Genomic DNA, 19,058 nt, shown 5'->3' on the forward strand with positions numbered 1-19,058 from the left:
CTCAAGGGATGGTCTCTCACTACTGGGCTGGTTAATAGAAGGACTCTAGGTTAGAGTTAATTAACAACCCAGGGGAACTCGTGTCTATTCTCAGCAAATCGAGCGAGGGTTTTTGTAACCAATAAATAGATTGGTTGGTTGGAACTGTTTGAAACTAAAGTGAAGTAACCTGAAACATACAACTAAGCTAAGCTGAAGAACGTCTGTAACCAATTACGCTTATGAACCTCTCTGAAGTAATCATTTACCTGTTTTTAAGAAAATAAATTGTTATTCTATTTTCAACTTTCAAGAGTCTCCACAGTGTATATTTTCCATCAAGAAGACTTAATAAAAGTTCCCGCAATACAACAATAAAATACCACAGAAAAGCCTCATAGTGAACATCAGTTTGGGAGTCAGGGGTAGAAACAGTGTGGGCAGGGAATGGGAGAAGTTTGCCTCAGACACATTTAACAACAAAAATCCTAAAGACATTTTAGGTTGGTGGCAGCTACCAGTTTTAAAAGCAAATCTGTTATAATTAGTAGGCATGTCCGATCGATGAAAAAAGTTTCAATTCTCGTTTCTAAAGTAGGGGGCGCCGACGCTTCGAAATAGAAACTATTTCCGATTTTTTCACCCAAAAATTTCAGATATTTCTGAAAATTCGTAATGATTCTAAATGTTTCTAAAATGTGCAATCGCCAAAAAAAGGCACCCGGGGGGGGGGACTTTTACAGGGCTCTCCTGCCCTCATTTCTGGAGCCATCCTCATCAAATTTGGTACAGTGGGAGAACACATTCTACACTCTTAGCTCAACAAATTGCAGAACGTTTCCTGTATCCTATGATTTTTGGCGAATTTTCATAACTTTTTACAATACACTATTTTTAATATTTGAAGAAACCTGTTCCTGGTTTGAAAGTCTGATTTCCTATTCAATTGGGTTTTTATCACTGTGAAATGGACCAGTGACCACGCCAAGCAACACTCTGGCAAGGAGTGCAAAGATACTTTGAAAACTGTAGATTCCCTTGCTATATTTGTAAGCAAGAACTCTGGAAATCAATAGTGTCTCTGGCTATGTGATCCCACAAGCCTGAAAGGCAATGCCTTCTTAATGAAATAGACTACTGATTCTGCAAAGGCATGCTATGATCCAGCAAGAACTATTCTTAACACAATTGAAAGCTAGATAATTTTTTTAATAATATGGGGGGGAAAAAATAACGCTGGAATTCACAGCTCTAAATAGCTGAGCGCTACCCAAAATTAACATACTCACAAGAGAAGGAACCAGCAACAAAACCCTAATCCTTTCTCCAAACCCCTCCCATTCAAGGTAGGTTGCAGAAACAATTTTTAAAAAAAATATTTTAAAAAATATATTAATTTTTTTTGGGGGGGGAATTAATGAAACATTAAGAGACAATTAGAGAATGGGACAAGGATGGTTCAAAATACATTGCCGGTTGCGCCATGAGAAAACGTATCAGAATACGTCTCAAAAAGCGAGAACAATCCAATATCAATCCGATATAAGATTCAAAACGATTTTTTGGACATACCTAATAATTAGCCTCTCAGCCTAGCCTTTCCCCGCTTTGCCAATTCTATATTATACTAGCTGTGCCCGGCCACGCGTTGCTGTGGCGAAGTCTGGTGGTATGGGAAATAAAGTATTGAGGAATTGGTGGTAGTTAAGGTCAAGGGTAAAGTAAAGGTTTTCTCCTGACATTAAGTCCAGTCATGTCTGACTCTGGGGGTTGGTGCTCATCTCCATTTCTAAGCCGAAGAGCCGGCGTTGTCCGTAGACTCCTCCAAGGTCATGTGGCTGGCATGACTGCATGGAGCGCCGTTATCTTCCCGCTGGAGCGGTACCTATTCATCTACTCTCATTTGCATGTTTTTGAACTTTGTAGTTGGCAGAAGCTGGGGCTAACAGTGGGGGCTCTCTCCGCTCCCCCAATTCAAACCTGCGGCCTTTCGGTCCAGAAGTTCAGCAGCTCAGCATTTTAACATGCTGCGCCATCAGGGGATATTATTTCCTAAAAGTTGTGAATATACAATATTTCTGATTTTTTTTGTCTGTTGGAGGCAAGTATGAATGCTGCAATTAGGGAAAATGATTAGCATGTAATGGCCTTGCAGCTTTAAAGCCTGGCTGTTTCCTCCCTGAGTGAATTTTTTTTTGGGAAGTGTTTGCTGGCCCGGATTGTTTCCTGTCTGGAATTCCCTTGTTTTCAGAGTGGTGTTCTTTGCGATATTAATTAGATAATCTCTGGAAGAGGCCTAAGTGAAGCCTAACTCTGCCTGTCCCCTGGGGTGATTCGGTTGTAAGGAGACCAAGTGGGTGGAGCTTAGCCTTCTAACTGGCAGCAATTAGATAAAAACAATTATTCCTCTCCCTCTAATTAGGACTTTATTTTTCTTTTCTTTTTGTTGTATTAACCTAGAGCCATGGATGATGGGTTGTGTTGTCAAATTTCGAGGTTGGGGAACCTGTAGTTTTGTTGTTTTGTCCGCTGCCCTGATGCCATCACTCTTTTATATATACAGATTGGTGGCAGAGGTGGGATATTATTAAAGATTTCCTCCTTGCCATCGTTTCCTTTATATTCTGTCTACCTAGCGGTTCAAAAGCAAAATGTAAGTAGATAAATAGGTATCATTTTAAAAGCAGGGAAGTATTTTAAAGGCACCCAGAAATGCCAGCAATTGCCTTCCTATCTTTCAATTTCCTTCCTGTTTTTCCCAACAGGCGGCATTGACGTGGCTGTGGATTTGCCAGTCCGTGTCGCGCCGGGGGAGAGGCAGGCAGGCGACGGGACGTCCCTTCCGGAAACCCCCAATCCCAAAATGGTAAGACGTTGGGGCGAATTGTGATACAGAATCAATGGGGACTGTGCCACCCAGCGTCCCCCACACTTTCTTCCCTCTTTTCACTTTCAGATGTCGGCCGTTTACGCAGAGCTGGAGACCCGGCTGACCACCGGCTTTGGGGGCAAACTGGGCAACTTGGCCGCACACCGGACATCACCTCCGGAGCAAGGAAACCCTGCAGGTGAGGCAGGTGCAGATCCAGATGTGACATTTCCAGGCTTGGATAGAATAGAGTGGAACTGACTTTCATCAATCGGAACACTAGATATCTTTGAGCCTCTTTGGGTCTCCTTGTGGTGAGAAAAAGCAGGATATATATAAACATAATGATGAATATAAATTTCATCATAATATTGATGCAGCCTAGAATCGCATTGGCTTTTTTCGCTGCCGCATCACACTGTTGGCTCATGTTCTACTAAGACTCCTAAATCCCTTTGACATGCACTATTGTCAAACCATCTGTATATATAAAAGGGTAATGAAATTTCGGCCTAGGACAAAACAACAAAACTACACATCCCAGAAACACTAAACTTGGCATCACAACCCCTCATCCATGCCTCTACGTTCATACAACAAAAAGAAACGAAAAATAAAGTCCTAAGTAGAGGGAGAGGAATAATTGTTTTTATCCAATTGCTGCCAGTTAGAAGGCTAAGCCCTGCCCACTTGGTCTCCTAGCAACCCACTCAGCCCAGGGAACAGGCAGAGTTAGGCCTCACTTAGGCCTCTTCCACACTGCCTATAAAATACAGATTATCTGATTTTAACTGGATTATATGGCAGTGTAGACTCAAGGCCCTTCCACACAGCTATATAACCCATTTATAATGGACTTAATGTCAGGGGAAAACCTTTACACTTTACCTTAACTACCACCAATTCCTCAATACTTTATTTCCCATACCACCAGACTTCGCCACAGCAACGCGTGGCCGGGCACAGCTAGTACCTTATATTACTTTCGTCTATGCAGAAAGTGTGCCAGAGATGGGAAAACCTGTGCCCTCAGGTGTTTTGAACTTCTGTTCCCACAATTCCTAACTAGGAATCACAATTGATCACATAATCCACAAGCATAAACCATACAGCCCAGAAAACTCATAGCAACCTGTTGTTGTTGTTGTTGTTGTTGTTGTTGTTGTTGTTGTTGTTGAGCACTTCTAGATAAGGATGATGATTTCCAGATAAGAGTTATTGTTGTTGTGATATTATTATTGTTGTTGTTATTGTTATTATTAATGAGCATTTCCAGATAAGGATGATGATGATTTCCAAATAAGAGTTATTGTTGTTGTGATATTATTGTTGTTATTATTATTAATGAGCATTTCCAGATAAGGATGATGATGATTTCCAGATAAGAGGTATTGTTTTTGTGATATTATTATTATTATTATTGTTTTTGTTGTTGTTGCTATTGTTATTATTAATGAGCATTTCCAGATAAGGATAATTATGATTTCCAGATAAGAGTTATTATTGTTGTGATATAATTATTGTTGTTGTTATTGTTATTATTAATGAGCATTTCCAGATAAGGATGATGATGATTTCCAGATATGAGTTGTTGTTGTTGTTGTTGTAATGTTGTTGTTGTTGTGGTGGTGGTTATTGTTATTATTATATTATTGAGCATTTCCAGATAAGGATGATGATGATAGAGCACTCCCAGATAAGAGTTGTTGTTGGTATTTTTTATATTATTATTATTATTGAGCACGTCCAGATAAGGATTACCGCATTACTATTTTTATGGGAATACTTCCCGAACATGGCCATACAGCCTGGAAAACTCACAGTAACCCATTGATTCTGGCCATGAAAGCCTTCAACAACATAGAATTCTTGTCTGTTTGAACCAAGTGTGAACCAACATTTCAATTGGCCACCTTGATGAGCCTAGAATCGCATTGGTGTTTTTTACTGCTGCGTCACATTATTGGCTCACATTCTGCTTGTTGTTCACGAAGATGTCTAAATCCCATTTTCATGACTTATTTTCAAGCCATTTAAGTGTAGGACTATAAACTTCTCATTTGGTGAGTTCTGGCCCAGTTCTGCAACCTGGAAGGGTCATTCCGGGCCCTGACCCTGTCCTCTCCGTCCCAGGACTCTTCTGTGGCACTGTGGCTTGTACAAAGTGTCCCTTTGATACAGTGTGGTGTCCCTCTGTTTGGTCCTCCGCAGGGCTTCGCAGGTCTGGCCCGAGCATCTCTTGGCAGGAGGGCCATCCGGGCTACTTCCAGGCTCCGGGCGCGTCGGGTGGCCTGCCTTCTCCCGGCAGCACCGAGTCCAACCCCTACGTCAGTCTGGACAGCAGCCCGGCCCCCTCCCCGGAGCAAGGCCTCAGCCCCGCGTCCCAGCGCCACCCGCACAAGAAGCTCTTCACCTTCTCCCGGCCACCGCGCAGCCGCGACACCGATCGCTTCTTGGATGCTTTGAGCGAGCAGCTGGGCCACCGCATCGCCCTCGTGGACGACTTCCTCACCCCGGAGAACGACTACGAGGAAGTAAGGCGAAGCGCAAGGAAGTCCTCCATATCTAAATACCTGCATCTAAGTCCTATATATAAGTCCATATCTAAGTCTGCATTTCTGGTCCCATATCTAAGTCAGTTTATTTTGGTACTATATCTAAGTCCATATCTATGTCCATGTATCAAGGCCTACATCTAAGTCTACATCTAAGTCGTCCATATCTAGATACCTGTATCTAAGTCCTATATATATGTCCATATCTAAGTCTGCATTTCTGGTCCCATATCTAAGTCAGTGTATTTCGGTCCTATATCTAAGTCCCTCGTATCTAAGTCCCACATCTGAGTCCACCTATCTCAATCCCATATCTAAGTCCTAAATCCATATCTACGTCTACATATCTAGGCCCTACATCTAAGTCTACATCTAAATCCCCCATATCTGGGTACCTACACTTACGTCCTATATACAAGTCCATATCTAAGTCTGTATATTTGGTCCTAATTCCCATATTGTGTATTTAGGTCCTGTATCTAAGTCCCTTGTATCTAAGTCCCACATCTGAGTCCACCTATCTCAATCCCATATCTAAGTCCTAAGTCCATATCTACGTCCACGTATCTAGGCCTACATCTATTTCTACATCTAAGTCCCCCATATCTAGGTACCTGCATCTAAGTCCTATATATAAGTCCAAATCTAAGTCTGCATATATGGACCTAATTCTAAGTTCCATATCTAAGTCAGTGTATTTCGGTCCTATATCTAAGTCCTCCATATGTCCCATGTCTACGTCCATATCTGAGTCTCCTTATCTAAATCCCATGTCCCTGTCCATATCTAAGTCCATGTATTTAGGTCCTGTATCTAAGTCCCTTGTATTGAAGTCCCACGTCTGAGTCCACCTATCTCAATCCCATATCTAAGTCCTAAATCCATATCTACATCCACATATCTTGGCCTTCATCTAAGTCTACATCTGTCCCCCATATCTAGGTACCTTCATCTAAGTCCTATATATGTCCATATCTAACTCTGCATTTCTGGTCCTAATTCCCATATTGTGTTTTCAGGTCCTGTATCTAAGTCCCTCATATCTAAGTCCCACGTCTGAGTCCACCTATCTCAACCTCATATCTATGTCAACATATCAAGGTCCTACATCTAAGTCTACATCTAAATCCCCCATATCTGGGTACCTATACTTACGTCCTATATAGAAGTCCATATCTAAGTTTGTATATATGGTCCTAATTCCCATATTGTGTATTAAGGTCCTGTATCTAAGTTCCTCGTATCTACGTCCCACATCTGAGTCCACCTATCTGAATCCCATATCTAAGTCCTAAATCCATATCTACGTCTACATAACTAGGCCCTACATCTAAGTCTACATCTAATTCCCCCATATCTAGGTACCTATACTTAAGTCCTATATATAAGTCCATATCTAAATCTGCATTTCTGGACCTAATTCCCATATCATGTATTTAGGTCCTGTATCTAAGTCCCTCATATCTATGTCGCACATCTGAGTCCACCTATCTCAATCCCATATCTACGTCCACATATCTAGGTCCTACACCTAAGTCTATATATAAGTCCTCCATATCTAGGTAGCTGCATCTAAGTCCTATATATGTTCATATCTAAGTCTGCATTTCTGGTCCTAATTCTAAGTTCCATATCTGTCAGTGTATTTCAGTCCTACATCTAAGTCCTCCATATATCCCACATCTATGTCCATATCTGAGTTTCCTTATATAAATCTCATGCCTCTGTCCATATCTCAGTCCATACCTAACTTCGTGTATTTAGGCCCTGTATCTAAGTCCCTCATATCTATGTCCCACATCTGAGTCCACCTATCTCAATCATATATCTAAGTCCATATCTACATCCACGTATCTAAGTCCCCTGTATCTAAGTCCCAGATCTGAGTCCACCTATCTTGATCCCATATCCAAGTCCATTTCTATGTCCACGTATCTAGGCCCTACATCTAAGTCCTCCATATCTAGGTACCTGCATCTAAGTCCTATATATAAGTCCATATCCAAGTCTGCATATCCAAGTCCCATATCTAAGTCAGTGTATTTCGGTCCTATATCTAAGTCCTCCATATTTCTCATGTCTATGTCCATATCTGAGTCTGCTTATATAAATCCCATGCCTCTGTCCATATCTCAGTCCATACCTGAGTCTGTGTATTTAAGTCCTATATCTAAGTCCTCCATATCTACGTCCTACATCTGAGTCCACCTATCTCAATCCCATATCGAAGTCCTAAATCCATATCTACGTCCACGTATCTAGGCCCTACATCTAAGTCTACATCTAAGTCCCCTATATTTAGGTACCTACATCTAAGTCCTATATATAAGTCCATATGTAATTCTGCATATGTCCTAATTCTAAGTTCCATATCTAAGTCCATGTATCTAGGTCCTATCCCATGTCTACATCCCATATCCAGGCATGGGCAAACTTTGGCCTACCAGCTGTTAGGAATTGTGGGAGTTGAAGTCCAAAACACCTGGAGGGCCAAAGTGTGTCTATGACTGATGTAAGCCCTTGTATCTAGTAGGTCGGTCCCATATCTTCTTCTTCTGCCCTACAGATGAGCTTCCAGGATGACCAAGGCAGCTTCATCACCCAGGACCTGAGCAGTGCCAGCGAGGACCAGAGCAGCAGCAGCAGCAGTGAAGGCAGCAGCGAAGGCAGCTCCCTGACCTACTCCTCCCTGTCAGACCCCATCCCGCCGCCTCCCCTTAGCCCCCCGCCACCCCCTCCCCACCCGCAGGACCACAAAAAGGGGGCCCAGAGGAGGTCCCAAGTGGGGAAGGCACCCCTGGTTGCACCCTCCGTTTCATCCTCCTCCTCCGCTTCACCCAATCCGGCTTCCGTGGCCCCCAAACTGGCCCCCCCGCCGCCCCCGCCACCCCCTCCTCCCCCGGTCCCCTGCGCCCCCCCTCCGGCCCATCGAGGGGCCTTCCCCCGAAGAAGTGAGTCCAACCACATGAGCGTCAAGCGGCTGCGATGGGAGCAAGTGGAGAACTCGGAGGGCACCATCTGGGGACAGGTAGGGCACACCTTTCTGCACAGAATCCTATTGAATCCACATTCCCTTCTGCCAGGCAGGAAGGCACTATCAGAGCCCTCCCGACAGATGGCCATTCAGCCCTGCAAAGAACTAATAACGACTGAGGCTCTTTCAGGCAGGGGGAATCTTTTTATCCCACCTCTGCCACCACATTGAAAAGATGTCAGGAAGGGGGAGAAATCTTTTTAAAAATCCCACCACTGACACCAATTGCGGAGATGTGGAGGAGTTTCTATTAATTAATTATATTTATATTATTGTTATATATTTTATATCCGCTGCCACCAGTTATTAAAGGTGTTTTATTTAAAAGCTGCCACCAGAGGTAAAGATGTTTATAATGCGGCCAGCAGATGTTAAGGGGATTATCAACTCTTGCCACCACTATGGGATGATATAGCCACTGGCTACTTAGAGAGGAGACTTTTAAAATTTTATTTTTCTTCTTTCTTGTTTGCTTTTGATGGTAATATAGATTTCAGAGACTGAGATGTTAAAAAGAACAATGACACGTTTATTCAGGCACAAGCTTAATGGTTACAGTAACTTCTTTAGAGGCACTTAGATTAAAAGTTACAAAGCTATATTGAGATGTTTCAAACTTTAAAATACTACTTCCTCCTTTACTGCTTTAACCTGCAGTCACCCTGTGAATTTCAATCACAGACTATCTGTTCCTTATCTGGAAACAGACTACCTTAAAATAAGCCACCAAACTTATTTTAAACTGACTCAAAATCAAACATTTGAGCCACCCTGATCCCTTCACTGAGGATCAGTCTTCCCTGTGCTTCAACAGAACACAGACTAACTGCTTCTTTTCAAAACTGCACTTCTCCACCAAAACGGCAGTTGGCTCCACCCAGTTCTCCATGGCAACCAACTTATGAGTGCAGAGTAACTGAAATACTGACCCTTTTAAAACACAGTTAAACATGGCATCTGTAAACTAAAAAAAAAACCCACACTTCATTACAAGCCTCTCTCATAGATCACAGAGTTGGGAGAGACTCTCAGACTTGGACTTCGATATGGCCAAGCTTTTGCACACCAGTGCAGTCAATCTTGTCGATCAAGAGGTTGACAGTTCAAAGCCCGGGTCAGGGTGAGCTCCTGGCCTTTAGCTTCTGCCTACCTAGCGGTTCGAAAGCAAAATGTAACTAGATAAATAGGCATCACTTAAAAAGCAGAGAGGTATTTTAAAGGAATCCAAAAATGCCAGAAATCTCTAGGTTCATTCATAAAGAAATGCATAACTTCACTTCACTTTATTTCTCAATTAGTCGCTCTCCACCAGAGTGCTCCGAGCGACTTACAATTTAAAATATCATTCCACAATATAAAAGCATTCAACATTTAAAAACATTCAACAGTGACTATTTGGCAAATTAGATCTGATTTACTTAAATGCACAGCCAAACATCCAAGTCTTGAGTGCTTTTACAAAAGGTCTCAACTCCGACATTGCTCTAAGATATGGAGGCAATGAGTTCCACAGAATTGGAGCATCGGTCGAAAAGGCTCTGCACCTTGTGGCTTCCAGGCGTACCTCCCTAGGGCCCGGTACATATAGGAGATTTTCCTGGGAGGATCGAGGTGACCACTGATGGAAGAAAGGAATGAGGCGGTCCCTAAGATATAATGGTCCTTGGCCACTTCGAGCTCTAAATGTCAGGACCAGTATCTTGTAAGAGATCCGATGTTCTATTGGTAGCCAATGCAGTTTTTTCAGAATCGGTGTAATATGGGATCTTATAGATGATCCCGCTAGCAGCCTGGCCGCCGCATTTTGGACCATTTGGATCTTATGGGTTTTTGTCTTCGGAAGGTCGGCGTATAAGGCGTTACAATAATCCAACCTAGTGGTGACTGTAACTCCTGCTAATAATCTTGCATTTGTCCTTGTTTAGCTCGGAGAGGACTCGGACTACGACAAACTCAGCGACATGGTCAAATACCTGGACTTGGAGCTGCATTTTGGAACGCAAAAACCCGCAAGTGAGTCCTGTAGTCCCTCTGGGGTGGGAAAAGACAGGACCTTCTCAAACTACAAATCCCAGCGTTCCATGGCCGGGCTGTGGCGCAGGCTGTTGAGCAACCAGCTGCAGCCAGCTGCAACAAATCACTCTGACCAAGAGGTCATGAGTTCGAGGCCAGCTCGGAGCCCCGCGTTTGTCTTGTCTTTGTTCTATGTTAAGGCATTGAATGTTTGCCTTATATGTGTAATGTGATCCGCTCTGAGTCCCCTTCGGGGTGAGAAGGGCGGAATATAAATGCTGTAAATAAATAAATAAATAAATAAATAAATAAAGCTATGGCAGCTAAAGTGGCGCAAAACAGTGTTGATGCTCCCTTAGACACAGAAAAGTGTTCCAAGAGGGTATAAAAACAATGTTGTATATACAGAAAATGCAATTTCTAAGCACTTCTATGGTGGGATTTTGGTGGGATTTGTTGCAATGCAAGGAAAGGATATTTTTGGTGGGGACTTAGCGGTAGTACCACCATCTCCATCTGAATTGGGGTCTTGGATTTCTGGTGGATCTGATTGTATTGGGAGCCCCCGGGGGCGCAGCGTGTTAAAGCACTGGGCTGCTAAACTTGCGGACTGGAAGGTCGCAGATTTGAATCCGGGGAGCGGAGTGAGCACCCGCTGTTAGCCCCTGCTTCTGCCAACCTAGCAGTTTGAAAACATGCAAATGTGAGTAGATCAATAGGTACCGCTCCGGTGGGAAGGTAATGATGCTCCATGCAGTCATGCTGGCCACATGACCTTGGAGGTGTCTACGGACAACGCCGGCTCTTTGGCTTAAAAATGGAGATGAGCACCAAACCCCAGAGTCGGTCACGACTGGACTTAACGTCAGGGGAAAACCTTTACCTTTACCTATATTGTATTACATTATAATATTATTATCAATATTATATGTATATAAATATATTCTATTATATATTATTTATATTAAACAACAAAACTAAAGGCCCCCCAACCTAGAAAATTAACAACACAACCCCTCATCCACGTCTCTACGTTCTTACAAACAAACTACACATCCCTAACCTCCATGGGGCCAAAAAACCCCCAAAAACCGGAATGCACCCCTTTGTGACCCACCTTGATTGACACTAAACAGCCTTGCAGCTTCAAAGCCAGGCTGCCTCCTGGGCCACAGCAAAAAACAAACAAACAAACAAAAACACCACTTCAGTGTGGATTTTAAACCATTGTGTAGAAGGGGCCTCATATAATCCTGTTCCAGGCAAATCATATAACATTATCAATATAATGTATAATAATTACTGTGCTCTAATAACAATACACAACCAATATAACAATATCACGACACTAAATAAACAACAACACTCAGAACACAGGGGAATTCCACACAGGAAACAACCAGGCCCAGCTAACACCTCCCAACAAAGGATTCCCTCAGGCAGGAAGCAGCCAGGCTTGGAAGCTACAAGACCATTCAATGCTAAACAACTTAAATAATCACACCCAGCTAACACGTCCCAGTAAAGGATTCTTCCAAGTACTAACCAGGCAGACCTTGAAGCTGCATGCCTATTCAATGCTAATCAAGGAGATCCATGGCAACACCTGCCTCAACCAGACAACAGTTCTTTCTACCACACTGCATGTTATTCCACACATATATCAACCCCTTTGTGGCCCACCTTGATTAACACTGAACAGCCTTGCAGCTTCAAAGCCAGACTTTGGAAACTATGAGGCTAGTCCATCTCATTCAACCTGGCCTAGCAAGCATACCCTATGTAAAAAATGGCCAGGCTTTGAAGCAGCGAGGCTATTCACTGCAATTCCAATTGGCCACAGCAACGCGTGGCAGGGCACAGCTAGTAATATAGAATTAGCAAAGCGGGGAGAGGCTAGGCTGAGAGGCTAATTATAACAGATTTGCTTTTAAAACTGGTAGCTGCCACCAACCTAAAATGTCTAGGATTTTTGTTGTTAAATGTGTCTGAGGCAAACTTCTCCCATTCCCTGCCCACAGTGTTTCTACCCCTGACTCCCAAACTGATGTTCACTATGAGGCTTTTCTGTGGTATTTTATTGTTGTATTGCTGGAACTTTTATTAAGTCTTCTTCCAGTGCAATTCTATGTTGGGATTTTGGTGGGATTTGTTGCAATGCAAGGAAAGGATATTTTTGATGGGGACTTAGTGATAGTGACACTGTCTCCATCCGAATTGGAGGATCTGATTGTATTGTCTTGCCAACCTTCCCCTCTCCAGTCCAAGATGCTTTTCCTATTTGTTGTCTGTCCCATTGCCCATCATATCTTCCCCTTATTTTCTCCATCCCGGCATCCCGAGCTCTGTCCTGATCTCTGGTTAAATCTCCCAGTTTCTCTTCCAGAGCCGAACCCTTTGCCCGAGTCCTTTAAAAAGAAAGACGTGGTTGAGATTCTGTCGCACAAGAAGGCCTACAACACAGGTAGGGGAGGGAGGACCCCGTTCCCCTCCAGGATGCGGAAAGGTATCATTGGGGAGGAGACCACGGCGCGACAGGTACAGGTGTGCCCATTGCTTTTCTCCTCCTCCTTTGTGCAGCCATCCTGATCGCGCACCTGAAGCTCTCCCACCTGGAGCTGCGCCAGATCCTGCTCACCATGGAGAGCGACCGCCTGGAGCCTTCGCACATCAAGCAACTGCTGCTCTATGCGCCCGACGCTGAGGAGGTCCAGCGCTACCACAGCTATCAGGGCAACCCCAGCAAACTCAGCGAGCCGGACCAGTTTGTCCTGCAGGTGGGCCTTTGGCAAGAAAATCCGGGGGTCCTATATGACCAGAGCAGGACTGTAAAGAAGTGTGTTTTTATTTTGATTTATAAATGTCATGTTTGTTTAATTTTGTTTTAAAAGTCATGTTTAACTATGTTTAAAAGGGTAAGTATTAGATACCAGTGCAAGGGGGATGGTGACCAGCTCGGCATTCTGAGGGAGGTTACCATAGTAACGAGGGCGGAGCCAACCGCCGTTTGAAGGAAAAGGAGGGAATGTTTTAAAAACAGTTTAGTCTGTGATTTTTAGTCACAGGGAAGACAGTGGTTCCAGGTTAGGGATACCAGGGAAACTCAGATCTCTAGTTGTGTCAAATTAAGCAAGTAAAGGAACGTGTTTAGGTTGTATTTGTAGAGTCTGAGTGGTAAGGGGAAGTAATCCCAGTTAGATCCAAAGTGATCAGTTCATAGCTTTGAAACTATTATCTAAGTGCTTTTAAAGTAGTTACTGTAACCACTAGACATGTCCAAAAAATCGTTTTGAATTGTATATCAGAATTATTTCGGATTGTTCTCGCTTTTTGATACGCATTCCGAGACATTGTCTCACAGCGCAACCAGCAATGTAATTTGAACCATTGTTGGACCATTCTCTAATTGTCTCTTAATGTTTCGTTAATTTTTTTCCCCCCATAATTTAAAAATATATATATTTTTAAAAATATTTTTTTAAAAAATTGTTTCTGCAACCTACCTTGAATGGGAGCTTAGCGCAGCCTAACATGGCTTCCGCTCCCCGGCCAATCAGAAGCTTCCACGATGGACGCAAAGGTGGGGGCTAACGTCCTCTGCGTCCACATGGAAGATTGCCATACAAGCCCAGTGTGTAGCGATTGCGCATGTGCGTCCGCCATTTTAGAAACATTTAGAATCATTACGAATTTCCGGAAATATCCGAAATTTTTGGGTGAAAAAATCGGAAATACTTTCTATATCGAAGCGCCAGCACCTCCTACTTTAGAAACGAGAATTGAAACATTTTTTTCATCGATCGGACATGCCTAGTAACCACTAAGCTCTGTGCCTGAAATAAACTTGTTTGTTCTTCAATATCTAAGTCTCTGTCACCTATATTCAAAACTAAGTAACACTACCATCTAAAGTGAATAAGAACAAGAATAAAGAAAAGAAATTCCCCTCTGCCTGAGATCTCCACCATTGGTGGCAGCGGATATAGTTATATATATAATAAAATAATTAATCAAAAGATTCCTCCTCTACCCCACATCACCACAATTTGGTGGCAGTGGTGGGATATAAAGATTCCTCCCTGCCACAGGGACCAAGCCAGCAAAGGTTACGAATGGGGAAGAGCAGTCAAGCCCAAAGAAATATCATGCTCATTTGAATGCAAATTGTTTGCACTCGGGCTCTATCCACTCTGCCATGTAATGCAGTTTGAAACAGGCTAGTTGTACGCGGGCTATCCACAAAGTAGGTTACGTTTTGGATTTTAAAAAGGACAAAGTATAGCAGGAATCATTTACCATATGCAGCTGAAAGGCACATTCCAATACTACAATCTCACGTAGTCCCCACTGAAATTTAGGCACATTTCATATAGATAAATGAGTTTGAAACGGTCTGCCCCAGTAAATTTGCCGCCTCTCTCCTCCGTTTCCGGCTACGCTGCAGGAAGGGAGAAGGGGGAAGAGCTGAGGACACAACGGGGAATTTACTGGAGCAGTAACAACATGCTGTGATGATAATAATAATAATAATAATAATAATAATAATAATAATGCAGTAAGAATAATAATATTTTGTATTTCTTTCCTGGTTACCCTCAAAGCTTGAGGTGGGTTACAACAACAACAACAACAACATGATGATGATGATGATAATAATAATACAAAAAGAATAATTTGTATTTCTTTCCTGCTTATCCCCAAAGCTTGAGGTGGGTTACAACAACAACAACAACAACAACAACAACAACAACATGATGATGATGGTGATGGTGATAATGATGATGATGATAATGATACCATAATAATAATAATAAATTGACTTGTGGCATGGCTCCCCAGAATTAAAATGCAATAGATAAAAACATAGATATACATAACAACTACCATGTCAGACTACACAGAGAAGCCATTGAAATCCACAAGCATGTGCACCATTTCAGTAGAAAGGAGGGCCAGTATTTATAGTATTATTATTAGTAGTAGTAGTAGTATTAATATGCTACTTTGTAAGAGACTCAAAGTGGTTAAAAGCAAACTTGAGGACTGCCTGTACAATATAATAAAATAAAACCAGCAATGCACAACTCAAGTACTGGAGAGAAGAGACAGGGTGCAAATTATATTTTGTTTATATTGTACTAGCTGTGCCCGGCCACGCGTTGCTGTGGCAAAGTGGTGGTGGTATTGGTTAAAAATTCTTGTGTAATTTTTATTTGACGTTATTTGTATTTTTTAATTAATTTTATTGTAAGTTATCTTTTTTATTTATTCTATTTTATTATTTTCTTGTATTATTTTTAGTTATTTTCTGTTATTATAGTATTTTATTGTATTAATTTTTTAGTGTTTTTAATTATTTTTTATTGGGTTGCTAGGAGACCAAGCTGGAGGAGCTTAGCCTTCTAACTGGCAGCAATTGGATAAAAGCAATTATTCCTCTCCCTCTAATTAGGACTTTATTTTTCTTTTCTTTTTGTTGTATCAACCTAGTGGCGTGGATGATGGGTTGTGTTGTCAAATTTCAAGGTTGGGGGGCATGTAGTTTTGTTGTTTTGTGGGTTGCCGTGATGCCATCACTCTTTTATATATATACTAGCTGTGCCCGGCCATGCGTTGCTGTGGCGAAGTATGGTGGTATGGGAAATAAAGTATTGAGGAATTGGTGGTAGTTAAGGTAAAGGATCCTCTGGGCTGAGTGGGTTGCTAGGAGACCAAGTGAGCGGAGCTTAGTCTTCTAACTGGCAGCAATTGGATAAAAACAAATATTCCTCTCCCTCTAATTAGGACTTTATTTTTCTTTTCTTTTTGTTGTAACAACCTAGAGGCATGGATGAGGGGTTGTGATGTCAATTTTCGAGGTTGTGGGGTGTTTACTTTTGTTGTTTTGTCCACTGCCGTGATGCCATCACTCTTTTATATATATAGATTGTTCTGGGCATGGCCCCATGTAAGCCGCCCCGAGTCCCCGTTGGGGAGATGGTGGCGGGGTACAAATAAAGTTTATTATTATTATTATTATTATTATTATTATTATTATTATTATTATTATTATTATTTATTATAAACATGATAATGATGATGATGATGATGTCAGAATTGACTGAGAGAGATATCCATGATGCATACCTTTCCCAAGGCCTCCCTCAGTGTTCTTCGTGGTGCATGCTCGGTTTTGAGTCTCAAGTTTTGCATCCGTGACCATTGCAAATGCCCTTCCTTTTGCAGATGCTCTTGGTGCCCGAATACCAGACCCGGCTGCGCAGCCTCCACTTCAAGGCCTCGCTCCCGGAGAAGACGGAGGAGATGACGGCAGGCTACGGGTGCCTCTTCAACGCCTCCTTGGAGCTGAAGAACAGCAAGAAGCTGGCAAAGATCCTCGAGGTCCGACAGCGAGACCCCCATTGCCCTCAATGGCTCAGCCGCTTTCCCGGTCCACTTTGCTGATAGACTCCAAGGAATGGCCCTGAAAGCAGTGGATCCCATCTGATGGGACAAGTCCCCTTTTGGACTACCACTCCCATATTCCCCTGATCTTGGGGATTATAAGAATTGCAGTCCAAAACGAGGAACCTTCCCGAAGCCAGTGAATCCCATAGGCTCTATTTCAGAGGAAAGTACCGTATATACTCGAGTATAAGCCGACCCAAATATAAGCCGAGGCACCTAATTTTACCACAAAAAAACCTGGGAAAACATTGACTCCAGTATAAGTGGGAAATTTCAGAAATAAAAACAGATACCAATAAAATTACATTAATTGAGGCATCACTAGGTTAAATGTTTTTGAATATTTACATAAAGCTCAAATTTGAGATAAGACTGTCCAACTCTGATCCAATCATTATTCTCATCTTCTTCAATGTCAATGTGCTTATGTATCCTTTTGATAATAATATATTAAAATAATACATGTAGTAATAATAATAATAAATACAGGAAAATAATACATGTAATAATAAATAGAGTAAAATAATAAATGCAATAATAATAATAAGATCAGAGTGAAATAATAAATGTATTAATTATAATAATAGAAATAGAGTAAAATAAATGTACAGTATAGAGTCTCACTTATCCAACATTCGCTTATCCAACGTTCTGGATTATCCAACGCATTTTTGTAGTCAATGTTTTCAATATATCGTGATATTTTGGTGCTAAATTTGTAAATACAGTAATTTCTTCATAGCATTACCATGTATTGAACTACTTTTTCTGCAAAATTTGTTGTATAACATGATGTTTTGGTGCTTAATTTGTAAAATCATAACCTAATTTGATGTTTAATAGGCTTTTCCTTAATGCCTCCTTATTATCCAACATATTCGCTTATCCAACATTCTGCCGGACCGTTTATGTTGGATAAGTGAGACTCTACTGTACTGGCAAAATAATGTTCCTTGCCTAAAAAAAGGATGGTCTGCGTGGATCGCTCCCAGATATAGGATTTCGGTGTCATAGGCCCCTTCCACACAGTTGTATAAAATCCCACGTTATCTGCTTTGAACTGGGTTTTATGGCAGTATAGACTCAGATAACACAGTTCAAAGCAGATATTGTTGATTATCTGCCTTGATATTCTGGGTTATATGGCTGTGTGGGAGGGCTCTTAAGCCCCACCTATACGGATCAATACATACGGATCAATGCTGCCCTACTGGCTTGGAACTATTGATCCCTTGGGTTCCAAAGCAGGCAAAAGTGTCAGCCTTTGGACTACAAATCCCATCGGAGACAACGGTGGGAGAGTTTGTATACAGAGCCAAATTTGTTCATCTCCAAATGAAACATTTGCAGGACAATTAACAATGATAAAGGGTAATAATAATAATAATAATAATAATAATAATAATAATAATAATAATAATAATAATTCATCATTCACTGCACCCCCGCAGTGATGTTGACCGGCTCTATCTGCCTAGAAGATCAGGGGGCAGAGGACTCTTACAAGTCAAACAAGCAGTCAAAGAAGAAAAACATGCCCTGGCAGAATATGTAAAACAAAGTGAAGAACCTGCTTTGATTGAAGTCAAAAATCAGAAACTCCTCAAAACACAGCAGACAAAAAACCAGTACAAGAAAACCGCACTACAAACTAGAGCTGACAGCTGGCACAACAAAACACTGCATGGAAAGTTCCTTGACAAAATTGAAGGAAAAGCTGATAAGGAGAAGACCTGGCTCTGGCTCACGAATGGGACCCTGAAGAAGGAGACAGAAGGCCTGATCCTTGCAGCCCAGGAGCAAGACATCAGGACAAAGGCAATTCAGGCCAAGATCGAAAAATCAGCTGATGTCCCAAAATGCATACTGTGCAAGGAAACCGACGAAACCATTGATCATATCCTCAGCTGCTGTAAGAAAATCGCACAGACAGACTACAAACAGAGGCACAACTATGTGGCCCAAATGATTCACTGGAACTTATGCCTCAAGTACCACCTCCCAGCAGCAAAGAACTGGTGGGATCACAAACCTGCAAAAGTATTGGAAAATGAACACGCAAAGATACTGTTCCGAATCCAGACTGACAAAGTTCGGGAACACAACACACCAGACATCACAGTTGTGTAAAAGACAAAGGTTTGGATCATTGATCTTGCCA

The 19,058-nt window shown here is 42.0% G+C and overlaps 1 protein-coding gene across 1 annotated transcript in view; it reads left to right on the forward strand.

Moving 5' to 3' along the window:
* grid2ip (Grid2 interacting protein) overlaps positions 1-19,058 on the forward strand; it is a 75,535-nt gene that overhangs the window by 44,575 nt on the left and 11,902 nt on the right. The window contains exons 10-17 of the mRNA XM_062964698.1: positions 2,745-2,845; positions 2,936-3,047; positions 5,060-5,382; positions 7,970-8,431; positions 10,363-10,450; positions 12,837-12,914; positions 13,031-13,227; positions 16,676-16,831. Coding sequence (XP_062820768.1) covers positions 2,745-2,845; positions 2,936-3,047; positions 5,060-5,382; positions 7,970-8,431; positions 10,363-10,450; positions 12,837-12,914; positions 13,031-13,227; positions 16,676-16,831 — 1,517 coding nt within the window. The remainder of the gene's footprint in view (positions 1-2,744; positions 2,846-2,935; positions 3,048-5,059; positions 5,383-7,969; positions 8,432-10,362; positions 10,451-12,836; positions 12,915-13,030; positions 13,228-16,675; positions 16,832-19,058) is intronic.

The sequence above is a fragment of the Anolis carolinensis genome, unplaced genomic scaffold (genome assembly GCF_035594765.1).
Source record: "Anolis carolinensis isolate JA03-04 unplaced genomic scaffold, rAnoCar3.1.pri scaffold_13, whole genome shotgun sequence".
In the NCBI taxonomy this organism is placed as follows: domain Eukaryota; kingdom Metazoa; phylum Chordata; class Lepidosauria; order Squamata; family Dactyloidae; genus Anolis; species Anolis carolinensis.